Below are 26,158 nucleotides of genomic sequence, written 5' to 3' on the forward strand. Positions count from 1 at the left end.
CTTGCTCCAGGTCTTGCTGAATGCCTTGAGATCCAGGCCTTACAGCTACACCATTTGGGTGAAGAAAGCGATCTACACCCTTTGAAAGTCACATCAATTGTCGCCAATGTGATGTTTTTCTGTGAATTGTCTTGAAGGGGTTAAAGTTTTCCTTCTTTGTTAAAGATCCTGTTCTGGGACACCAGAGTGTCCCTTTTGTTTTTCATAACAAGCCCAATGCATTCTTAAAAAAGACAAAATGTGGCAAGTGCATGAAATACAGTTACTTTAGATCCATATAGCTATAATTTTGCTACTGATGGTGGTTTTTGTCCCCTCTACCCAAACAATTTCTCAAAAGCCACTAGAGATAAATGGCTTAGTAACTTGCCCAACTAACCCAATTGATATTGACATTTCTAGGGAACCCTATATTCTTGGAAAACAGGAAACCACTTAATTATCCTTAATGTTATAATCAGAATGGTTTACCTTTAATAGAATGTGTCTCACCAGCAGATGAACAGAATGACACATGAACAGGGGTAGATGTTGCCGGAGGACATTTGGCCTAGTTTAACGGATCAAGCTGTACAGTTATTTTTTTTTTTTTTTACCTTAAAACTAAAAGTTGCTGTTTCCTAAACCATACATTCAAGACTTGCCACTATTGGGAGTACCTAATTCCAATGGGAGTACCATTCCAGAGGTCTCCTAACCAGCCCCACAGCCACCTCCAAGCATATATACTGTGAGAGGTAAATAGGCCATCATAGCAATTAGCAAGAAAAGTGGAAAATAATCAGCAAACCCTGAAGGTAAGAAAGCACTTTGCTTCCTTGTTGCTTGGAAATTACTTGACAACCCATTAGCACAGCATCTCTTATTTTACAAAGAACCCCTGTGGATTTGATAGACCTCTAGTGAAAAGCAAGTCTCAGTTTCAAGAACTATATTGCGAAATGTAAAAATTCTTGTGGAATTGATGATTGTGAATTTTGCTCACAGTCACAGTGTGGAACTGAAAAGAATAGCATCTCATGATCAAGGATCATATTATTCTAAGGTACAAAGCAAATATAAGATGCTCAAACAAGAACGGACAGCTGCTTCATAGCCTGTCCTCCTTGGGAGTTTTATCTCTCTTTGTTGTCCATGTGGGACTTGCTCTGCTTGTGGAACGGCTTAGTTCGGTCACTTCAGGAACATTCACATGAATTCATGTGATAAACGACCCTCACTGATTTATACATGTGTTTATAAATGTATTGGGTATGTATAGTAAAAGTCTTTACAGTGAGGGCAATGAAGCTCTCAAATCCAATACCTTGAGATAAGAAGGGTCAAGCAAGCAAGAGAGCTGTGCAAGCTATAATGTGGATGGTAGAGTGAGAGAGAGGGATAGAGGGGCTGCGTTAGATGTAGATGAGGGGGAGAGGAAAAGAGAGTGTGTCCGTGCATGTATGGTGTTGCAGTATGTATTGTGTATTAGCGAATAGCGTTAGAATGTGTATGGTGTTAGCATGCGTGTGGGGGAGTGGTAGTCTGTGGTGTTAGACAGTGTGTGGGTGTATGGTGTTATAGTGACTGTGTGTTTGAGTATGGTGTTATAGTGAGTTATTCTGTGAGATAGTTACGAGGGGCCGTAAGAAATAGTGCACCCAGTTGTCACTAACCCTAGACTCACACCTGCTTCAAATAGAGATTGATCTAGACATTAACGCGAATGCTCTTTTTGCCAAAAAGGTTCCTGGGCACATTATCCTGCCTTCACCAGGGTCTGTACAGTTAAGAATGCCTTTCAAAGGCCAAACCAAAATAGCCATTCTTACTACCTACTTAAATGGAACTTATACGCTTGCTATCAGCTAAAAATACTTATTTTTATAAAAATAAAATTATGAAGACAGAATACTGTTTACTGAAGCTATTTGTGTCTAGGCCCCTACAACTGAGAAAGTTGCCATTTTGCATTGGTCTTAATATCTATTCAACCATTTAACAAACCTTGCCTTTTGGGGCTGAAATCTCTTCTTCTTAAAAGATACTCCTAATGAACCCATCACTATCTGAAATCCAAAACATGCTTCTACTAGCTGTCCCACTGGGGAGGACTGCCAAATCTGCATGCATTTAAGCTGTATTGTTCAATTACAAAGCCGAGAGTTCCCCAGGAAGCAATCTAGAAGATGACAGGTATTGACTCATGCTGAGAAAACAGTACCAACATTTCCAACAGTAAAGTATAGGATGTGACATCTATTTGATTTTATAGTGTCCTAACAGCATGTGATATCCTATATAGATAATAATAGAAAAGCAGCACAATGATAAAAATTAACTTATAACTCCCACTTCGATATGTGGTTCATATTATACCACCTACACGTATTAGCAAAAATCTAAGAAAAAAAATGCAATATACTGAAAAATGCTAATATGAAGTGGAAATGTAAAGCATATATTCAACCAATAACTTAAAAAGGATCTTAATCATAGAAAGCACAGCTAAAACTTGACATAGAAAGGAAAGTGAGCGTAACATAGCCAAACTCATACAAAAATATTACAGCCAATACAAAATAATCGAAAATGAATTTATTAACTATTCAGGGCTGCTGTAAATCATGCCCGTGCTCTATACCGCTGATAAACACCCAATTAGGCTATCTTTTCAGAGAACAATCATTCTTACTGTCGGCAGTCATTTCAGATTCAGTTCATATTTAGCAAAAAAAAGGCCTTTCACAACAAGAAAGCAAAACAACACAAAAGTGTCAACAGCAAATATGTGCTAATAACCAAACCCAGAGCGACAGAGGCTTTCTTGCAGGAAATAAAACACAACAGTATTACAAATATGTTATGAATGAATTTCAATTATTGTATAGTTGTCAAGAAAGAGCTTTTTTTTCACTATTTGGAAATTTATGAGCTACATAAATTGGTGTTCATGGTGCTTAAAGATGGAACATATTAACAACTCATATAATACCTGATACATCCACTCAGGGGCGCCATCAGGAATCTTTGGGCCCAGTACATGCTTAATACCTGGGCCCACATGCACCTCCCATCAGCCTGGCCCATGTCCATCCTATTTTCCTATGGCTCACGCCATTTGCCCTATCCTGTCTGAAAATCCTCCCATAAGCACACCTTATGAGAACATAGGCGAGCCTAGGGATAGTGGCACCTGGGTGCAGTATTTCTTCAGGCCCCCTCAATAACTCACACGCATACATACTAACACGCAAACTTGCTCCAACACCCACTCATTCTAACACTATACACTTACATTCACACATACACATTCTTTCTCCCGCTACTCTTCTTCCTCTCCTAGGCACCACTAACCCTAGGCTCACCTCTGACACCCCAACACTATACACTGACACACAAACTAATGATAACACAATACACTGAAACCAACCACACACACATGCTAATACTGAATACAAACATGCATTCACTCATGCTTACACTATACACTAATATAACACTTACATGCTCTAACATCCATACAGTAACAGACACACTCATGAAAACATTCTATGCTCAGAAACACTAACATCTTACAGTAGCACACACTAACAGCCTATATTCATCCAGACATGATAACCCCATACACCAATACACACAGAGACTAACACAGTGTGTTACTGCCATACAGTAACACACACAACACCATATGCTAACAGCACACTCTCATATACATGCACACACTATCCAATGTAATATACCTTGCTAGGGTGTGTGTGTGTGTATATATATATATATATATATATATATATATATATATACCGTATTTGCTCGATTATAAGACGACCCTGATTATAAGACGACCCCCCCCCAAATCTAAATATTAATTTAGGAAAAAAACAAAAAGCCTGAATATAAGACTACCCTATAGGAAAAAAAGTTTTACTAGTAAATATTAATTCATGTAAACAATTTTTTCATATTTAATAAAAGCTACGATTGAGAAAAATATATATTTTTTTTTATTTCCTTTTATTTGCCAACCTGCGCCCCCCCAGTTATGCACATCTGCCCCCAGGGTTGCCACTCTGCCCCCAGAAATGCCTTATACCCCCTATTTGCCAGTCTGCCCCATGATGTGCCTTTTAACCCTCTATATGCCACTCTGCCTCCAGAAATGTCTTATACCCTCCTATATGCCACTCTGCCCCATGATATGCCTTTTAATCCCCTATAAGCCAGAGTGGCATATAGGGGGTTAAAAGGCATATCACGGGGCAGAGTGGCATATAGGGGGTTAAAAGGCATTTCTGGAGGTATATATATAACTGCTAACAGCAATCACACTCCTATCAAGCCAAGGCAGCCAGTACATGCTGGAACCTGGGGATGATAGGAGTGTGAGTACAGCCTCCCTATGCCATGCTACCACCACCACCCCCCTTACACATCCGTGCTATAACACACTCATTCACAAACATTTAAATACTCATTCATTCCATTTATCACACATACTTGCTCAGGCCTTCAGCTCCCTCAAAGTCTGAGCACTGGGAAATGACATCATATCCAGGGCACTCAGACTCAGCTTGTTAGGCCGGACGAAACGCAGGCCGAAGCAACAGACTAGCAGTATCCTAGGGAGGGGGTGGAGATGGTGTTGGAGGCGTGGGGGGTCTTCTTTACACCGGTGTCTGTACTACCGCAGGGTCCCGTAGTTCATGTTACGCGACCCCTACTGCGCAGTTCAGCTACTGGCACCTGGGTGCCATGCATCCGCCTCAGTGCAACCCCAGGGCCAAGCGGGGGGGCTTGTACATCAACACTTGGTGTATCCCCCTGATGGCGGCCAGGCGGACACTACATATCTCAAATATTTCAAATTGACAAATGAGACAAGTTTGTTTAAGGGGCTGGGGCCTGTAATCCAGTCATTCCTAATTGTGTAAAACATTTTAAAAAATAATATAGTATATAGTATATAATATAGTATATTTACACAATTCACATTATTGTGACTTTTCGGGCTGTAAAAAGTTAAGCTGAATGAGGAAGGAAGGGTTGAAAAGATTATTGAATGGAGAGGTTTAAAAAAATGAAAATGAGCTGAATTGAAGAATTGAAGTAGTTATAATAATAGAAAGATTTGAAAAAGTAGATGGCACTGATGTCACAAGACGGAGATGAGATTAGCCAATGAATGTACAATCTAGTAATATACTGGTTAGTATAGCTCAAGCCACAATACTGCCGGATATCATGGTTGATTCAGGGGACTATAAAAGTGAGGAAAGTTTCCTTTAATATGTCAATAAAATTGAGATTTCTTTTTCTAGTTCATTAAATTCTTAGTATCCTCCTTCCATGACTATAAGCTGCCCTATTTCCTTTTCCACAATTACAAATCCCTTTTTGCTGTACTCGCTTTCTGTATTAATTTGCTCTCCTTTCCAGCTGAGCATACATGTCCAGCCATCACCTATTTAATGATGACACACAGCTCTTTTTAATAGCCACTTGTATTTTCTGTAAGCTACCTTTGAATTATTACCGTGCCTGTAGTATTTTTCTGTTTAGCCTGAATTGTCCAGAACATTAACTCTGTATATGTAGTTTTTCTTTTCTGTATTCTTCATGCACGCTTATTTTAACCTGTCTCTTAACAATTGAAAATTTCTGCTCATTTTTATGACTAAAATAAATAACACAATGTAAGCAGGTAAAAAATAAATCAGGAATCACTGCTTCAGATGTAATAAATGAGCCAGATGAGAAATGTTTTTTTTATATATATAAAATAATGTGTAAAAACCTAAACTATCAATTGAAACATAAAACTACTTCATTGGCTTATGTAATTATTTTGTCTCTGGTAACAGGTCTTAGTCTTTAGGGAATAATATATATATATATATATATATATATATATATATTACATTTAAACAGCTATACGTATAATACATGTATATACTTGTAAATACACACACACATATATATATATACTTACACACATTTATAATAGACTGTGATCATCTCATAATCTATTTTGTAGAAAATGATACCTAATGCAGTTCAAATCCCATACTGAGCTTTCCAAAACCTCCTAAGCAATTACTTAGTGCTCAGAACCAAGTTATTTAAGGATTAAAGAAAACATTTTTCATAAATAAAATATCATCACATTTAAAATGCATTCAATTGAATGAAACCATTTAATTTTAATAAATGCTGTCTTTCTTCATCAAAACCATACTAAAATTAGGTTGCTATCAGAAATCTTAAAAAGAAGAGAATCTAATTCTATACTCTGGTTTAAAGCATATGGTCATATATATATCTTAGAAATATATCAGAATTAGCATTAGCAGCATACACAATACTATACAAGTTCATATTTTCCGAAGAACTAGCTTTAACAAATTTAAGCATTTACACTGTGCTAAAGTAACAATCTCGACTTGTTTAAATATTATTATTCTTACAAGTAGCTCGCAGTTATTCTTGAAGGCAAGTCTCGGAGTTTCCTTAGCATAGTGCTGCTGGGGGAAATTTTCACCATGTCCATCTTCATCTCTAGCCTGAAGGGAGATATAATGGCCTATTTAGGGACTTGAAAGAAAATGGCTAAATTCATAACAGCTTAGAAAACAAAAGGAAGAAAAAAAACAACAAACAAAAACAAAATGTCAAACATAAAACAAAAGATAAATAAAAACATTACATCTTTATATGTATATGTATATTGCCATATGTGCACAACAACCTACAATACTGTAAAAATAAATGTTGAACATAAATCTGTTCTGTACATTCTTCTACAATGGGGAAATCTGGTGTCTTTTTCAAGTGCCCCTTACAGGGGCGGGCAATAGTTTAAGAACAGGGGGGCATTGGCGTTTTTTAGTAAAGCAGGGGTAATTGCTGAATTGATATGCCATTTAGGTAATAATATAAGTTGTGTATAATGCACGTGTAGCTCAGTTGCACATGGTTAAATGTTTAAATGGACAGCATCTGGTACCCAAGAGAAGAATAACGCTTTGCCATTGATCATAAGTTTTAGGATTTCTTTTGGAAACACGTGAATATATTATTATACTGTATTATACTTTATTATACTGAAAACAGATTGTGTGTTAAGGTGTAGAGTTTGATCCCCATTGTGTTGCTAACTTAAATGTCAGGAGAGCACAAGCCATTGCTGTGTAATCTGTTACTCAGTTCCTGGCTCTCAAAAGCTTAAGCTGCTGTAAGAAAGAAACCATTACGTGTAACGGCTGCGCAGTGTTTCCGAATGCATTTGCCATTGCTTGCTAAGTTATTTAACAAATGTGACTTTTTACTTGTTTGTAGCAACCGCTGGAAAACACCGCCAGGAGAAGATGATGATGATGCAGGCCGGGGCTCACGAGAGGTCCAAAACTATCAATAATGAAAGCACTTCATTCCAAATTTTCAACAATAATGCATCGTTCAGTGTTATGTTATTTCGATCTCAAATGTTAATTGTAGAAATAGTATTTCCTACATACATTACTGTGTGGTTCACGTGAGTAGAGGTAGGTGAGAGTGGGACTGTCAGAGATGCACTCATTAAAACGTTAATTTCTGTGACATTTGCTCTCTGCTTCGCTCTAAATTCATCTCTTTCAGCCGTTCAGTCTGTCTAGTTTGGGCTTTTTTTTCCCCGTGCCTCCTAAAATTCACAGTTGAGCTGTTTCCAGCCCATATGGCTTGCATATAATTATGTATATTCCATTTTACACTGCATTAAAATGATAGTTCTCTGGCGTGAAGCCAACTCGTTTAAAAAATAAAAGCGCCTGTGGAGTAGATGGGGGGGGGTGAAAGGCATGGTACAAACAGGAGCCATTCTGCGAGCAGCGGGTATTCATGCGTGCTTTCCTAAAGTAAAAAAGTGCCAAACCATTGCTGATTAGCACAGGTAAAAGTTGAGAGGTAACTACGTTCATCTATAAATCACAAGAGGCACAAAATCTGCTGTTTCCCATAAAGCTTGTAAACCTCAAGGTGCTGTCACCAAGTTATCACAAAGTATACTTCTGGTAAGCTGGCACGCCATCAGTGAGCTTATGCAAATAAGAGCATTAGACTCCAGTGCCAGGTTTCCTCGTGCATCGATCCTCTGCATCCCAACAGGAACACGCCATGCCGAGTTTGTAGCAATGCAGGGATTTGCTGCATAACGAATTGCAGCCCAAAGGCTCTGTTTACATAAAATATATATATGTGCAAACACACACATTGGGACAAACCCGTTTTACTGATGAGGTGACCATTAAAATCTCAGGTCTCAACGCAAGGACCTCCAGGGCAATAAGGACTCAGGAACAGCCATGTTTGCGGCAAATCGTGACCCATTAAAGTAAAAAAGACCCCACAACAAAAGAAAGAAAATACAATCGTAGCTCCCCATTCGGATGTGAAAATGTTACAATGCTTTTGGAAGGGCTGTCTGACCCTTTCCGGTCATTCCTGATGCTCATGCCAACAAAAAAACATTATATGAAGGGCATGAACATGTGTAGGAAATGGCCTCATGGTCATATTGGGGATCTCATATAACATTCATGACCTTTAGCCAAGGTTAGCAGCAAGTTGTCCTCTTACACTAACTTTGCTTCAGAGCATAGATTACAAGCTCAATAACACACAAACTCATCCAATGCAGTCTAGTTTTTGTTGTGCATCTGTTCAATTTAAATTAGTGCTGCTGAAATTTTAAGTTTATTTTCGCATGCCCGCTATTTTTTTGTAATTACATTTTGCATGTGGCTATTTAGTTTATGTCCCCTCGAAGTTTCAATACACCACAGCTCTCACAAAAATTACAAACATAAGCCTTCCACATTCTGCTGAAAGCTTGGGATACCAGGGATAATCTTAAAGATTCCTGATGCTTCCGCCCTACCTATAGGCACCCATTTTGTATATGCAGCCTCCTCCAATACCCAATAACTTTGTAAGGCTATTACATTTCATGGTAGGGGTGTCTGGGATAATAAGTACTGGAAAGGCAGAATGTCTTCTACTGTCCTGGAAAAGAAAAAGAGTGTGGAGGGGGATCTTATAGTGGATGACCTTAGATGGACCTGGTGGATAGGGGTACCTAAGGTTTGCCTCTTGTGGCTGCTCTGGACTCAATCCTTCTAATGAAAATGGTTCTTCAACCTGGGGAAAAGGTGAGACCTCTTAACTTTTCAGTATGTTCTTTTATCTTGCTTCCCCTTTTCTTCCTTCTGGCCCTTTTGGTTTTTCTCCTTACCATCCCCTCTACATTTGACTCCTTATAAACACGTTTGTTATTATTCACCAATTCTATCTTTGTTCCCTTGACCCCCACTGTCAAATAGATGTTCTCACTTCTGAACATGCTGAACATTTTGCATTAATATGGTCTACTTATTGGAACTGATTGTATTCTGTCTTGAACATATATGTAACTATGAAATAGGAAACTTAAGCAGGACACAAAAAGTTGATGTGTAAACATTTCTTTAAAATAGTCCAGCAGTACTATACAAACATTCAATAATAAAGCTGTATCTACTCTGGGTCTCAATCTACTTATTATTATTTTAAGAATATGAGAATAAGTGGTGTACTCTAGTAGATGCTGTGTTTAATTTTTTTTTATGCTGGACCAAGACCCTGTTGCAAGAACCACTTCAACGTGTTCACCAAAGGATTAATCTTAAGAAAACTGTAGGACCCACAACGTTCTCCCTTTTAAATGACCATTGAGAGCTCGGGATTTAAAATACTTTACTACATCCTTTACAGCCCTAGAAGAATGCTTTATATACTGTATATACATTATTCCACTACATTATTGATATGTATGTTTCTGAATAGAGTTGTGAAACCTATGGGACTCAGTGTTCTTGTTGTTCATGTGGTTGCAGTATCCTAATTAAAATACATATTGTTATATAAATACATCTTGTGTATACATCTATCTTTTCTCTTAATTCCACAAGCTGCAAGGATATGTTTATGCTTATGAATGTTTTATGGCAAAATGTAAATCCATACTTACACGTTTCCTTTCAGTACAGTGGTTAGTAGAAAATGAGCTCTTAACCACAATAAAGTAGGCTATTTAGTAAAGAAGAAACAATTCACTATTAAAGCAAATATTTTCACATATAAAGGGAGAGGTTGAGTCACCTGGGCTGGTGTATCTCCCTGGTATGGGTATTCTTGCAGGAGCAACCATGAACTATAAGGGTCATAGTGGATCAATGCTTGGGCAAATAACTCAACATGGGGCACGATCACATGAATGAGGATAGTCGCAATAGAATTAAAAGAGGAGATGGCCAGTGTGGCCAAATGCCACCATTTTACGGGGTGTGGTTAGGAGGTAGGGATTTATTATTTGACTTTGTGACTCGTTGATAGCTACTGAGGAACATACATTTGATATTTAGAATATTTAGATATTTAATTGTCATTTAAGGCCATAGAACACTGCGATGCACTCAATACCCACCATACATTTTGTGTTCCATGCAAAAGGGGGCATCAAGGGAGGAAAAAGGGGCACATGGATCATGGGAGGAAAGGAAAGATTTGGGTCCCTCCTAAATACAGATGCTTGGGATATAGGATTATGGGAATCTCACACCAAATGGACTTTGCAACTACAATGGTGTGTACCTCATACTTAGACGGATTAAGAACAAAGCTGGGGTATCTAGTAGTATGTCTAGTAGACAGACTATGCAAAGATATTGAGCCAACTATTATAGTATTTGATGTCTTGCCATGCTGCCAGTCTGGAACTGCTGTTGCCTATGCTCTCTGAATAATATATTAATGTGCCCTTGGCATTTCTGGCAATGTAGCCCCACAATAAAACACGGAATGATCACAGTATGTGGTGGAAGGCTTGCCTTCGCTTGGATGCCTGTACACCCACTGTGTTATCACTGGGCACAGCTGTACACTGAAGACATTTGCTGGAATAAATCGACTTAATGGCGGTACATAAAGAAAAGTTCATTTAAAAATCATACCATTAGGTGATGCGCATGCAGGTTAGAGATCTCATGGCTCTATGTAATATCTCTCTAATATCTTATAATTATGGCCTATAATTGCAAAGGGGTCTATATTTGGCCCAATACACTTTTACATGGAATGGGAAAATGGGAGACCACACAGAAGAAAATCAAGTCATTTCAGGGCTGTGTTTACTGGTGAACTCGGTTTACTTAAGACACTAGTGATGGCAAATGCTACCCCATAAAGCCAGAATAGGTCCTTTTTTCATAATTCCCATGGTTTATGTGTATCAACAAGTTCCCGCGATTCTCAGAGATATTTTCTCATATATTGCACAATTCTAACACGAGCTCATGCGCCATCACATATTATTTTGATCAGTTGGGGAACTAACATGACCTTGTAAGACTCATTCTGCGTAGCTCGTGTACATAAGAGCCAGGTTTTCATACAAAAAAAAAGAGTACAACACACATCTGTGTAGCCAATGGATTTTGCAGCAATTCCAAGAGAACTATGGCAGATTATCCATTTACGCTTGCCTCCAGCATGCAATGTATTTTGTTATGAGACCAGATTGTTGCTCTTATTGGAGCATCTGTGACTGCCTGTGTTGCCAGGTGTGTGCCTTCATTTTGATGCAAGTCCAAGCCCCGTTAAGCCTAGCGGGTGATGCCTTCCATGTTGGTTTAGCACTGCAACAAAGAACCCAGAATTCTCCATTCTGCTATTAATTGCGGGTCTCTGCAGATATTCATGATTTATATGGCGCTAGTAAACACAATCAGGTGTTTCACCATAGCGTGGAAATGACTTTGGCAACGAATGCCACTTCCAATTAGGTAGTGTGAAAAATAACCATTAACGATAAAAGTGGCAACCTGCACAAAAGGAAGTGAAGAATGTTCTTAATATTATTGGATTATGTGCCTTGGTTTATAGGGGGGGTAACAATACATGGCTTTAAAAAAAAAAAAAAAGACACAAACTATCCAAGCTAGAGCTGTGCAGCTAAAGCTTCTAAAACAAACAAAAGGAAAAATATATTTAAGAAGTAGTGAATATCTACAGGTGTTTGGCATGTAAAAGTTACATAAAATGTAACAAGGCTCCAGATTGCATCCATAATCATATTTAAAATGAAAACATTTAAGATCTTCCTTCAGCAAACTGAATAAAAGCGATAAAACCTAAAACATCTTGTCTATATAGTTAACTATTGCGACATACCTTAACCTTTATCTGCAATTCAATGAAAAACCTGTAATACATAATCTGCTTCATTTTATATACACCTTCAGAAAGAAAAATAATGAAAAATAAATTACAGGTTCCGTGAAGAAGAGATTTACATAAAAATAGAAGCAAGACCAGAGGAAGATCCGAGAGTTCTTCCAGCAGAGGAAAAGTAATCATGATCAAATTGTAACGGTTGCTGGTTCTAAATTTAGTCTAACAAAACTACCAATGTATGTATTGTTAAAATTCAAATTAAGTTCACGTCTGCATGCAACCCATTACCGTTTGCTAAATGAAATATAGCCACAATTGACAAGGGAAGTGGATAATAAACTAATACCCTACACTGACATTCACATATATGACATCATAGTATGGTTGTCCTCACTGTAGGTTTGCTGTGATATGGCCTTGTTTTAATGAACATTAAAAAGAAATTAAATCACCTACTAATTTGTGAAATCTAACAAGGGGAAATCAGTGTGACATGGGGGACAAAGCAGCTCATGGGGGCATCCTTAGTTTAAGCTTCTGATGACCTAGTAGCTGCATTTAACACTTTCTAAATCACTGAGTGGTGGTTGGCTCCAGCATGCACAATCCATATTGACCTGAGCTGGAGTGGAAACAAAAAATAAGACCTGGCATTAAAAGGCCCTGCACCCCCCCCCCCATTCACTGCTGAACTCATAGACATTACAGAGGTCACTACACTCTATGGAAGATTACTCTCAACCTTGACATCCTTAGGATGAAGCAAAATGTACGGTAGCTCTCTTAGGTAGTGGCAGGAGATATGGCTTTGAAGCAAAAGACAATGTCTTGCTATTAGAAAGTATATTCAATTATTAAACCAATATATACCCTTCCCCACCTGCTGGCACTTGTGGACTTAAGACCGACGATGACTTCAGGGCATAAGCATGTCTGACAGGTTAAAGTTCCACCATATCCAGCAAGCAAAGAATGGATTGAGATAAGAGTCTATTGAATTGTGCATCACTAAGCAAGCGCTTGTTGTTGAAATATGTTTGACAGGCAAAGTGCAACTAAGAGCCTTGCTAACACTATAGGATTTATTCACTAAAGCAGGTTTGCAGGAGAGTTTAGAATTTCAACTCTCTGATAGTAGCCGTGCTGGGTTAAGAGTCTCATGGTGCCCCTAGGCATGTATCCACTACTTCTATGCAGCTGCTAGTGGGATGCTGGCAGCTTATCCATTAGCACTCCCGGCTACCCCAGAGCCCTAGGGATGCACCTAGTGTGACCAGTGGAGAATCCATCACTGGATAGTACTTTGCATTATAAAAAAGCCAATGGCAGGTGACATTTATAATAACCTTAAATTAAATATCTGCCCATATGCCTACGATCATCAGATTCACTTATCCCAGTACATTGGACGGGGATATACCTCACAAAAAAATAGAAGAGGTCATAAAGCTTCATTGTTAGATCAATACTCATGTTACTTCAGTACATAAAAAGAACTGAAAATCAACATTTGATATTTTAATCACAGTATACACACAAACTAGTGGTGCGTGGTTGAGACGGGATGGATTAAAATATCAATAACTTGTAAAGCCACATGTTTTTTTTTTTAAAAAAAAAGCCTGATTAGAAATACTTGCATTTTACATCTTAATCCTGATTTCAATGAAAATGTACATGCTGGCATCCCTAAGGTTATCAAACAAATCATTGGCATTCAGAATGAGATTTTGGTTCAATGTTTACAGTTCCCCAAGTCAAACCCTTCACAATCTGTTTGACCCATTCTGAGTACATCAAGCTAAAGCAAAATGGCAGGTGCCGTGGGTTCTTTTTCATGTGACTAATTGATCTCTGTCGGGTTTCTGCGGTAATTGCGTCCTCAAAGAAAATGCCCGTAGTGTGCAGTCCCTTTGATGCGGCAAAGGGGGTACAGCTAGGTCTGCAACGGTGCCCCAGCTGAGAGACTTTGATTGATTGAAGAAAAAATATCTCACAGCTGTGTATTATCCGACGTAAAAACAAGAACCCATACCCTGAAAATGCCTTTTTAAACATTTTTAAGAGAATTTTGCTATATTTCTGCTGCTGGAGAAAAAAGGTTGGGTTCAATAGCAGAAATCAAAAGTAATTTGATAGCAACGCTCCCACTGGAAAGAAAAAAAATGAGATAAAATACAGATACATTTTATCTCAGTTAACGGATATTTGCCAATATATCTCCATTTTAATGCAATCTGATTTTATTTAATTACTTGTGATGGATTTATCTCCAGCTTTACGTTCAGCCCGATTTCTGATGCTAAGCCTTTTTGGTATAAAGAACATATGGTTGGATGCTATAGCAGATGACCCACTTCTATCACTTTGTACCATAATTACAAAGTGCTTTTGATGTAAAAGAAAATGTTACTATTTAATGTTAGAAAGTCCCTGCATATTCTCATGTAACCTCTGATGTAAATAAGTATAGCATGTTACTTAGTCAACAATGATCATTAAGATAACTGAAGTGCTTTTATTCTGGTAAGGTTTCACACATAGTCTCAATGTATTTCCCCCTACCGAGAACCTATAGCCTACGCATAGTAGTTGGAGCCTATCCTTTGCACCAGTACCTGCCTACCTGAAGGAGTCAATCACTGCAGGAAAATGCTCCTACTTAAAGCAATGGGAGCACTTTCTGGGCATCCACTCGGGGGTCCCGTTAGACCTCCTAGAACTTTTCACGCCAGTCTGCTCAGTAGACTGGCAGAATGCATGCATGCCTACTACAAGGCAAGAGATATGATGGCTATGGGGGCCCTCTGACAAGCTTTTATAATACATTTTAAAGAACACAATATACATTCATTTGCATTGATCTGTGTATTAAGCAAAGATTATTTCCCCACCACCACCACCTGACAAACTGATAAAGCTCAGCTGGATATATTTTTCTAGTCTACTTAGGATGCACAAAAAAGAAGGTTATAGGCATACAAGATGACTAATTTAATTCAACTGACAAGATACATATAGTATATAAATAAATCTCCAACACCCAGCACCATGCCGGCATGGATGGTGGAAATAACTCATGTTTTAACATTCACGAAATTAGTAATTACTGAAATCGACACAGTCCATACACACAAGGCATGGCTGTGTATATGTGTTCTGTTCTATGCATTCCAAATAACACTAATAAAAGAATTCCCTTTTATCGCCTGCCAGGATTTCTCTTATAATAGTGCAGCCGTCTCGTTTAGTTATTGTCAATGTGTGGGTGCGTGGGCGAGTAGGTGGGTGGTCAGCCAGTTTTTAGAGTGCAGTCTACAGCTAACAGATGGAAGGAGGAACGCTTCCAAATCCCTCATGCTAAAGAATATCTGCTAGTGTTTAATGGAAGTCACTTTAGCACCTGTGCAAGGAAAGAGATTCCAGATTCTCTAGACAGGGAGCAAGAAAAACTGCTACCGGTTACATTCTAAGGGGCTTATAGAAATGAAGTGCATGCTTATACGCAACAGTTTATAAGCCCGGTGTTTAATAAGCCTTATTTCACTTGCGTTAATGCTATTTAAGTGACTCGTTGAAGAGTAATACATAATTAGGAAAGATCCTTCAAAGTTAAAGGTACACTCCAGTCCTTGTATATGCGTTTCGTGGAATATGATGAGTGTTATCTATAATTGGGGTTTTTTTTATCTCCAAATGCATAGATTTATCAGAATCATTTCAATACATTTGGTCGGTGCTCCTACCCCCTTTGTCATGTGTATAGCATGTAAATGGGGACTTTTTTCTGCCAAAGTACTAACTTAGTATATGCATTCATGTTTGGCGTGACTGTCCCTTAAAATCGCACATTTCTGTACAAGGAGTCCAAGAGAGTAAGTAGCTTGATGTGACAGTAGATGTTCTTTTTTTTGAATGAAGTACAGAGAGATAACTGCACCAACTACCTTAAATTAACAGATGGTTTAATAAAATAGAAAAAAAATGGAATCATTATTTTAAAAGCATCATTTACATATTCCAATTTAAATACGGTGTGTTTGATGCAGTTGTAAGAATAGTAAGGAAGGCATTCTTACTAAAGTTACATAATTTCACTATATTTCATTGTAACAATCATCATTATGCCAAAGCAGAGGGAAAACTATTTAGTAGTATAGGCGGAAACCCATCAATAAATGTGGCACAGCTGGCTATAAACCACGCACAGGGGAGGGCTGGCAACTCTCAGCCTGGGGGAATGTCAAGTGCCCCATTAATATAATGGCTTGAAACACATTTGGCTTAATGTGCGCTATCCAGTCCTCTGCTACTCACACTCGCCAAGAGGCACAGCAGAGAACATCTCGAAAAGTTTGTGTATATTTGTGGAATTGAGAGAAATTAAAATATAGAAATAAAAAATACTCTGGAATGAGCCGCCTTCGTGTCCCTCTTTCTATTCAACACATTAAATGGAAAGTAAACCAAAGCAAGAGTTAAGATCATGCCACCTTATTATCTATTGTATTGGGCTCATGAGAAATACCAGGAATACGGAAAACAATTACATGTCAATCACGGTATCTAGGTAATTTTTCAATTCAGACATGGAGATGGCAAAGGCATCCTCAAGTATTCACTGTCAATGCCACGAAAAGCTCAATAAAGAGAAACAAAAATGATTATTTACAACAGTACCAATTGTAAAATATAATGTAATGTAATATAAATTGTAATGGTGTATTTTTTTTTTAAAAATAAATCTTTTATTTTCATTATTATACTAAATAATTTTGTGAACAGTAGACTATGGCATTCTTCCAGTGTGCTATACTGATAAAGTGTTTTAAGTTAACATTTAGCCCCTTTTTTAAACTCGCAAAATTATAGTTGAAAAGAAAGAATGCGTGATACCACTTTCATCTGCCGAAAGCGCTGAGAATGGCCTTTTCTCCAACCCTCCAGCTGTCTGTAGAATGTCGGTAGAGTCTGCTGAGCCAGTTGTAAGTCAGACAGCAGGTGTGGTGGCTTTATGATGGAGAACCAGGGGTACGGGTAGGTCTTAGGCAGACGACTGACTCAAGTAAGGACATTGGAATATTAAACTTATATATATAATATTATATATTAAACTTACTATAAGATCTTCAAGGCAGGGACCTCCTTTTCTGATGCAATAATACTTACTATACCCCTTTAATGTTTGTGCAATCTTAATGACTGTACATATTGTAACTCCATTGTTTTAGATTGTAAACTGTAAAGAGCTAGGTGCATCTTTTAGAACTAAACAAGTAAAATAAGTACATACAATTCAATTGGTAGATTATCTAGATTCCTACAGTCCAAAGCATTGTCTTTAAAAAAAAATGCAATTTTGATGATACTAATTTCACTCAGAGTCAATTCACTAAGACACAATTTATTTAAATGCCAAACCACAACAGATATCCCACCTACAAAATAAGAATATAAGACCACCATCAGGCTCTTTATGCTTTTCTTTCTGGGTGGTCAAAAAGTAACCATCTCAAATCTATCTAGAGTGAAACCATTTTCGATTTTTGTCACTTTGCTCCACATAGATATTTATCTTCTAGTATCTATCTATTAACTGCCAAGAGGGGAAGTCATCCAACATTGTTACCAGAAATACCCTTTGTTCATAGCCAGGATCAACAATTGAAAGAAAAATCTTTCTTTCTTTTAACTTATATAAGATAATCCTGGAGCAACGTGGAATATATAACTCACTTATTTTGCCAAAATATTCTTTAAGGCAGATAATGTTATAATACCAACTTATTATTATTATTATTACTATTATTATTATCACATTTCTAAAGCAGATTCTGTAGCACTATTACTGTACAATGAGAGGTTATACTGTTACAGAAGGAGATGAAGACCCTGTTTCTGCGAGCCTATCATTGATTATTAATATTAAATATACAAGAGGAAAAGCTAAGTAATTTAAGGAATTTAAGGAATTTTATTTTAGCTAGGGGCCAGGTCACAAACGCAGTGTACAAAGATGAGGTTACAGCTAAGCAAAATATATTCCACACTGAAAGCTACAATGACTTTGAAACTGATGAACTTGGAGCAATGGTAGATCAGGAAAAGACGTACAATATTGAAGATATCAAGAGAATGATTATACTACAAGACAGGCTTAACCACGTATAATAGGTTGTAGACATAAACCACGAATGCAGCACAATCCGCATTACTAGAACAAGGACCATAAGCTCCAGATACATGGCATTGAGAATCTCACGAGCATCATATCCCAACAGCCACACAACCCAGGAAAGCTGTCTACAGTCACACATGAATACATAGACCAGGATTCATGTAAGATCCTGAAAAACATTTTTTTTCTTCTGCTATTTCATGAGCTGTAGAAAACCAGGCCACTTTTGGACTAAACACCATCTCCTCCTCTGATGTCCCTCTTTTCTAGCAACGCATAATGTTTGTGGAGTATGAGTGCATCACGGTGTTCTACAGTTAAAATGTAATAATGTGTATAGAAACAAGAGAAAAATGAGTAAATTTAATGCATTCTTCTTCAAAAAATTTTAGTTACATAAATAATTACTAGGTGACAGTCACATAAAGTGTTTGAGTAAAGTCCTGTCACCAGCTATACCCCTAACTATGCACCATTTGGCCCTTTTAATGTTGGGCTAAATTTACGTTTGAAAGTTGCAAACAAAATTCCATAGAATGCTGCCTTTGCCACGAGTCAGTTTTTTGAAGTTTCTGCCCTGCTTGATCTGCCCCGGTCCACTGTAAGTGCTATTACTGAGAAGTGTGTGCTAAAGTGCATAGTGTGTAAAAATCACCTGTCCTCCGTAGCATCACTCACTACACAGTTCCAACCTGCCTCTGGAAGCAACATCAGCACAAGCAGTGTGCACAGAGAACTTCATGAAATTGGTTTCTATGGCCGAGTAGCTAGGTCTGTTTTTCATGGTTTGGGCAAAGCCCCTTTGTTCCACAGAAGGCAAATATTAATGCTATAGTACACAAATATATTTTATACAATTGCATGCTTTTAATATTGCGGCACCAGTTAGGGGAAGGCTTTTCTTCCTGTTCCAGCATGACGATACCCCTGTCCACAAAGCAAGGTCATGAGCCATTACAGTAACACTATTGAATACCCTTGAGATGAATTGGAACCCTGATTGTGAGCCGTGCCTTCTCATCCAACATCAGTACCTGGCCTCACAAATTCAGAATCTAAAATCTTCCCAGAATGGAGGCTGTAATAGTCGCAAAAAGTAGGGGGCAACTCCATATTAATGGTTTTGGAATAGAACGTCTGACAAACTCATATAGGTGTGATGGTCAGGTGTCTCTCTCTCTCTCTCTCTCTCTCTCTCTCTATATATATATATATAGAGAGAGAGAGAGAGAGAGAGAGAGAGACCTGACCATCACACCTATATGATTATTTATTTATATATATATGCCCTCTTGGGCATGGCGTTCACCAGAGCTTCACAGGTTGCCACTGGAGTCCTCTCCATCAAGGAGCTGGTGGTTGTTAGAGACCTTGTGCTCCTCCACCTGCCGTGTGAGGATGCTCCACAGATGCTCAATAGGGTTTAGGTCTCACTACTTTACATTGTAGCAGAGTGTCATTTCTTCAGTGTTGTCACATGAAAAGATATAATAAAATATTTACAAACATGTGAGGGGTGTACATATATATATATATATATATATATATATATAAATAATCATATAGGTGTGATGGTCAGATACTGTATATATACACAGTCCGTATTTTTTTGGATATACCGTATTTGCTCGATTATAAGACGACCCTGATTATAAGACGACCCCCCAAAATCTGAATATTAACTTAGGAAAAAAAGAAAAAGCCTGAATATAAGACGACCCTAAAGGAAAAAAGTTTTACCAGTAAATGTTAATTCATGTAAACTATTTTTTTTAATAAAAGCTATGATTGAGAAAAATATTTTTTTTTTGTTTTTATTTCTTGTATTTTCCAACCTGTCCCCCAGTTACGCACATCTGCCCCCAGGCTTGCCGCACCAATATGGCACTGTGGCCCATGATATGCCTTTTAACCCTCTATATGCCACTGTGCCCCATGGTATGCCTTTTGACCCCCTATGTGCCACTCTGCCTCCAGAAATGCCTTATACCCCTATATCCCATTCTGGCATTTAGGGGGTTAAAATGCATATTATGGGGCAGAGTGGCATATAGGGAGGTATAAGGCATTCCAGGAGGCAGAGTGGCATTAAGGGAGAGTGGCATTAAGGGAGTTAAGGCATTATATAGAGCACTCTGGCATATTATGGGGCAGAGTGGCATATAGGGAGGTATATAGGGAGGTATAAGGCATTTCAGGAGGCAGAGTGCTCTATTAAATGCCCCCTTAACGCCACTCTGCCTCCTGAAATGCCTTATACCTCCCTATATGCCACTCTGCCCCATAATATGCCTTTTAACCCCCTAAGTGGGGGTTAAAAGGCACACACACACACACACACACACACACACACACACACACCGGTGCTTCCAATTTCCTGCTGCATTGCCGGGGCAGCGGGTTGACGTCTCATTACGCGGCAGCCGGAAGGAGGTGGAGTTGGCAGCGGGGGTTTGTATGCGTCCGTCGCAAATACCTTCCCCGGCTGTCAGAGATCAGGAACTCTGGAACTCTAATCTCTGACAGTCGGGGAAGGTATTTGCGACGGACGCATACAAACCCCCGCTGCCAACTTCACCTCCGGAAGCACCGGTAAGTGTGTGGGGAGGGGGGGGGGCGACGACAGGAGGATCCAGGTCCCCTGCAGCGGTGCGGGGGATCTGGATCTTAGTCTACTAATCAGACCTCTATTTGAGGTCTGATTAGAAGACGACCCCGATTATAAGACGAGGGGTATTTTTCAGAGCATTTGCTCTGAAAAAAACCTCGTCTTATAATCGAGCAAATACGGTATAATCTGTTCACACCATTACTGGTGTTACTTTATTTAACAAATAAAGCTGTCAAATGTACATAACCCCTTTTTAGTTCCCTTTTTAGTTACACAATCCATAGTTTTTGGAACGGTCTGTCTGAGATGTCCGCTGTCCTGTTTTTGCCGACACTGGGGATCATGGGCCAATTGGGAAGATCCTCTGATTTCCATTGACCAGGCTATGGAGCAATAAAATAAATGGATTGTAGCACCTTGTGACACTTTGAAGCTGAGCACCACAAGGTAGATTTCAGGGTAAGGTCCTGCCTCTGATCTCACCCTTCCCCCACCACCAGCCACACACCCCATCAAAGGTCTGGGCACCTGTAATACTAAGAGGTATGAGTGCAGGAACTGAGAAAAGTGACATATCTGCTTTAACCCTTATAGTGAAAGAATGCTCAGTTTACCTAGGTTTTAATTGTTAAAGAGAAGGTTGTGTATAGGATGTAACCTAAACTTAACTATAGCAGACCACTGGCCCAGCACCTGGTGGGGAAAAATGTGCACAGATCCATGGCGATCAAAGGGTTAAAAAAATATTCTGTAGATAAAATATATTACTGACATAATGCTTTTAGTTTACAGATGACAATAAAACATTTATCTCTGGTTTGTGAGCATTATAGTTTATGTTCATATTTTGTGAATGTTAAGTTTTGCTCATAAAAAGAATGTGTCACCCATGTCACGTCCTAATGGTGGACTACCGCTGATTATTCCTAGTGTGCTGCTTAAATGTTTAATTATGTCAAAAAGCATGCCACTCATCTTACAGTCTGCTGTTAATGTAGCGTAGAGGATTGTATTGGTATAATGTGATTATTATTGTGTTTATTTGGTGAGCATTAGTCAGTTTGCAGCTCATACCGCCCAAATATCACCTCAAAAAAGTTATACCGGGGTAATGAAACACACTAGTTCACGCTTATACCCTGTAACAAGGCTGTGGTAATTCTACTGATTTGTCAACTGAAGTTGGTGATGGTGTGGGGGGAGGTTCAAACCTTCTCATATGAACATCCATAAGGTAAACATATTTTGAAGGCACTGGTATGCAATCAGGGATTTTAACTGTAATATATCAGTGATTAAAGGCCCAACAGGGATACTCAGATGTCACTACTGTATATAAAGTTAGTATAGTATAAAGACTGTGTGACCCTGAGAATTATTAACCCTAAGATGTTTTAAAACCCTGTCATACTACGGGTCCTCCGGGGTGTGGCTTAATTCAGGGGTCAGGGTTGAACTCCGTTAGACTCTAGTGGACGTGAAGTGGGCAGGGAATAGGAGGTAGCGGGCATGACTAAAGATTGATGAAAGTGACCCGGAGTCCCAGGGAAGGAGTGCACTCGGCGACTCCTGGTCAAACTTTGTAAAGTTTATGATTATGATAAATCAGTCTCACACCCGCATAACCTCCACCCTCCATGGACCTATGAGGCTCTAAGCGGCTCCTTAAAATGATTATGCGGCACCACCGCTTTATAATATTTCAATGTGCCTTCAATCTTAATATTTGTGTTTGTGCAAAAAATGTACAATTGACAAATATTAGCAACAGTCTCTACAGTCCGCGTGAACTGTTGATGTGGAATTAAAGTGGGATATTGCATTGGTTGTATCTGTAAAGTTCTATAAAATGCATTAAGAAAAAGGTTAGTGTGATAATGATACAGTTTTATTAGTAGTATATACTAGTTTCTGATAAAGACCGATCATGAAGCGAGCCAATGGAAGAAGAAGGAAAATGTCCCGCTAACTAGGCAGTGAAATGATAATGGTAATATACATCAAACTGTAAGAGTTTCTTCTATTAAGTGTTCAAACATTATTGCCTTGAATGGAGTGATAACCTATATAAAACTACAATAAAATCAGAACACTGCTATTTATACCTATAATTATTGTATGTCTTAAATGAAACAGCCAAGAGGTGATTTTATTAGCATTTGTACCCAATATCTATGCTTTAATAACTCAGACAGCTTCAATGATCTTACAAAATAATTTTGCTCCACAGGAAGTCATCATCCTTATCAAAAGTCCCTGGGGCTAGCAATGAAAACTCGTTAGAAATGTCTCTGATGTCCAGAGAGGAATAAAATCAATGCACAGTTATGGGAAGAATATTGGTGGATTACTGCAGCTGCAACGATTTACCAAAGATTTACCAAAATAATGTACCCAAGTGTATGCATGTAGCATTCCCAGACCCCATTCCCGGTGATCTCGGTTACAAAGAATTACTGCTTTAACGTAGGATTAAATACCCTTACTGGATGCGTGTATTTTATGTGATTCCTCATCATCTCTATCCTTCTACCATGTTCCAAGAAAAAAAAAAGTATAAATATTGGGCACATAGGCCTTACTTGTATGAAAAAAATATAACATTGCTTTGAAATCCAAGACTTGACCTGACCACAGACTCCTGACTGTTCGCAGGACTGCAGCAGTTGTAAATGTGTCTTGTAATGTGATCCTAAATTGTTGCAGCTTGGAACATGTGTGAGCAGGTGAAATGTGACAATTTTACCCTTGTTTGAAAAACGAGAATGTGTTGAGTGGCATAGCTGTGATATAAATAACAGTCATATTCTGCATAAGACAGGTACCATGTCTGTCCAGTACTGCTATCTTAGATGCTGGTGATTTAATCTATTCTGTAAAGGGAGCAAAAGAAGTCTATTAGGAAGAGGGAGCGCACATCGCCAAGAGAATACACTCCAGCTCCTATGTTCTGGTACAGAGTGTACTCATTTATTACAATAGTCAGAAAGCATATTCAAGCATAAAGTGATCAGAACCTGGGTGTTACATGAATGGAGCAAGCTATGTTGGTACATTGCCTTCCCATGAGATATGGGAGGCACACAACATGCCGCATTATGCCCCACTACACTAGAACAAAGCGGCATACTTATCCCCAATTTCAATAGCCTAATAGGAAGGGTAAACTAAAAAAAAATTACAAATTTACTGACACCCAAATATTACTGCCAAAAAATATGCAGCTTCCAACAACTTATCAACATTCAAAGTGTGGTCCCCTTTACCGAAGTATTGGTGATTTTCTTAGATGAATATGGCATTGTAAAGCAGAATTGAGTAGCAAGGTAAAGCACATTTTACGTGATGGATGGTGTGTTTCATGCTGCAGCTAACACAGACCATCACATTTCACAGTCAAGGAAGAACATATTGCAGGGAATGTCCCCAAAGCTATGGCTTCTACAAACCTATGTGCACTCGGGTTGGGATATTTCTTAGTTAAAGCAGACATGGATTCCACAATAATTATGCCAAATGTTTTTTTTTAGCATGGCGGATATACGATAGAAACTATGATGATTTATTAGTTTATTTAATTCTGTAGGTATGTGGATGATTACATGGGCCAATGCCCCCCTGTTCCCTGAAAAGCATGTTTTGGCACTAACTGAATAATATGTTCATATATATTTATATTAGATATATTTGTGGGTGGAGGTGTTCCATAGGGATAAAATATATCATCATACGGACATAAAATGTAATTTTGAAAAAAAGTTGCCCGCCTCTTACCTTGTTCCTTTTGAAGTATGCCCTTCGACAGGCTGCAAAGCACTTTTCGCTGCAGAAGCTTTTCACCTCACTGCCCATGCTCAAGGAATATCGTTTTATTCCAACTTTCTGGCACCAAGCACACATAATTTGTGCATTTGACACATCGTCCTCTGTAATAAAAGGACAATAATGATAATAAAAAGATATACCCGTAAGAAATGCACCAAAAAGGGAGAATGCGCAGGGGTGTATTAAACATGGCAGATTCAGGAGGCTTCAATAGCTGTAACTTCAAGGCTGCCACAGAAGCCAAAAAACTCTTTCAAACTATGAATGCACGAATGTTGTGTAACTTGCTTATAGGCTACAATCATACATTTAAAAGGGAAAACATGAATTTGTCAATCAACGGTGCTAGGGATATTTCTTCTGATATTGTGTATTTAATTAACAAATTGTCATGTTCAGCAGGATAGGCACAATGACACTTGGTCAGTAGATTCCAACACTGACCAAGTAACGGATGTGAAGTTGTAAATTAGTTTTTGTAAGGGATTTTGCAGTAATAGAAAGAAACAAAAGCAAAAGAAAACATGTTGGTATTAGGACATGGTCTCTGATAGAAAGTCACCACAAAGGATGAGTTTTTGCCAGCGCTGAATCAACCACATGGACTACATATAAAAAACATCACATTCAAAAGATAAATAAAAAAAGATTAGTTTCTTAATCTATATTTTTTACTAAATGTTAACAACAACCAATGTTTTCAGCCTGCCATGAAGAACCGGGACAGAGGGAGTCACAAAGAGGGACTGTCCCTTGGTAGGTATGACAGGTAGGCATTCACAGGTGAAGCATGGAAGACACTTCAAAGGGCTAAGAAATAGGGTAACCATGTCATTAAATGCCAGTAAAACCTTTTTAACGCTAACAAAAGACTTGTATTTAAACACAAAGTCCAGTTCAACTGAAAAAAAATAATGTAAATTTAACTAATTCATTTTGTAATAGAAAGAATCTGAGGTCAAGTATATTTGTATTATGATATTCATCAAAATATATTATTCTGTGTGAATTTATTACCATGGCAGAAGCAATAAAAGACGCACAATCAATTTCAGTATTCATTTCATGAATATGGTTTGACCTGCACTTTCTCTGTATTTAAAAGGGAATTTCTCCCTCTCCATGCAAAAAAAAATGGTCACATTGTGAGACGTAATTTTTTGGCAATATTTTTGTTGGTGTTTTTTTGTATTTGACGGATAGACCTGAATATCATTAGTTATATGAAAAATACATGACAGAGTGTTGCATCGTTAGTTACAGTATGTATAACACGGACTGATCATTCTGTAGTTTTCTTTACAGTGATTAAAAGGCAG

The 26,158-nt window shown here is 38.3% G+C and overlaps 1 protein-coding gene across 2 annotated transcripts in view; it reads right to left on the reverse strand.

The window, feature by feature from the left end:
* The window catches only part of SOBP (sine oculis binding protein homolog), a 64,955-nt gene that overhangs the window by 17,043 nt on the left and 21,754 nt on the right, over positions 1 to 26,158 (reverse strand). For both annotated transcript variants that reach the window (XM_053458760.1, XM_053458759.1), the window contains 2 exons: positions 24,789 to 24,940; positions 6,444 to 6,539 (listed from right to left, as the gene is read on the reverse strand). In XM_053458760.1, coding sequence (XP_053314735.1) covers positions 6,444 to 6,539; positions 24,789 to 24,940 — 248 coding nt within the window. The remainder of the gene's footprint in view (positions 1 to 6,443; positions 6,540 to 24,788; positions 24,941 to 26,158) is intronic.

This window comes from Spea bombifrons, chromosome 3 (genome assembly GCF_027358695.1).
Source record: "Spea bombifrons isolate aSpeBom1 chromosome 3, aSpeBom1.2.pri, whole genome shotgun sequence".
NCBI lineage: Eukaryota > Metazoa > Chordata > Amphibia > Anura > Pelobatidae > Spea > Spea bombifrons.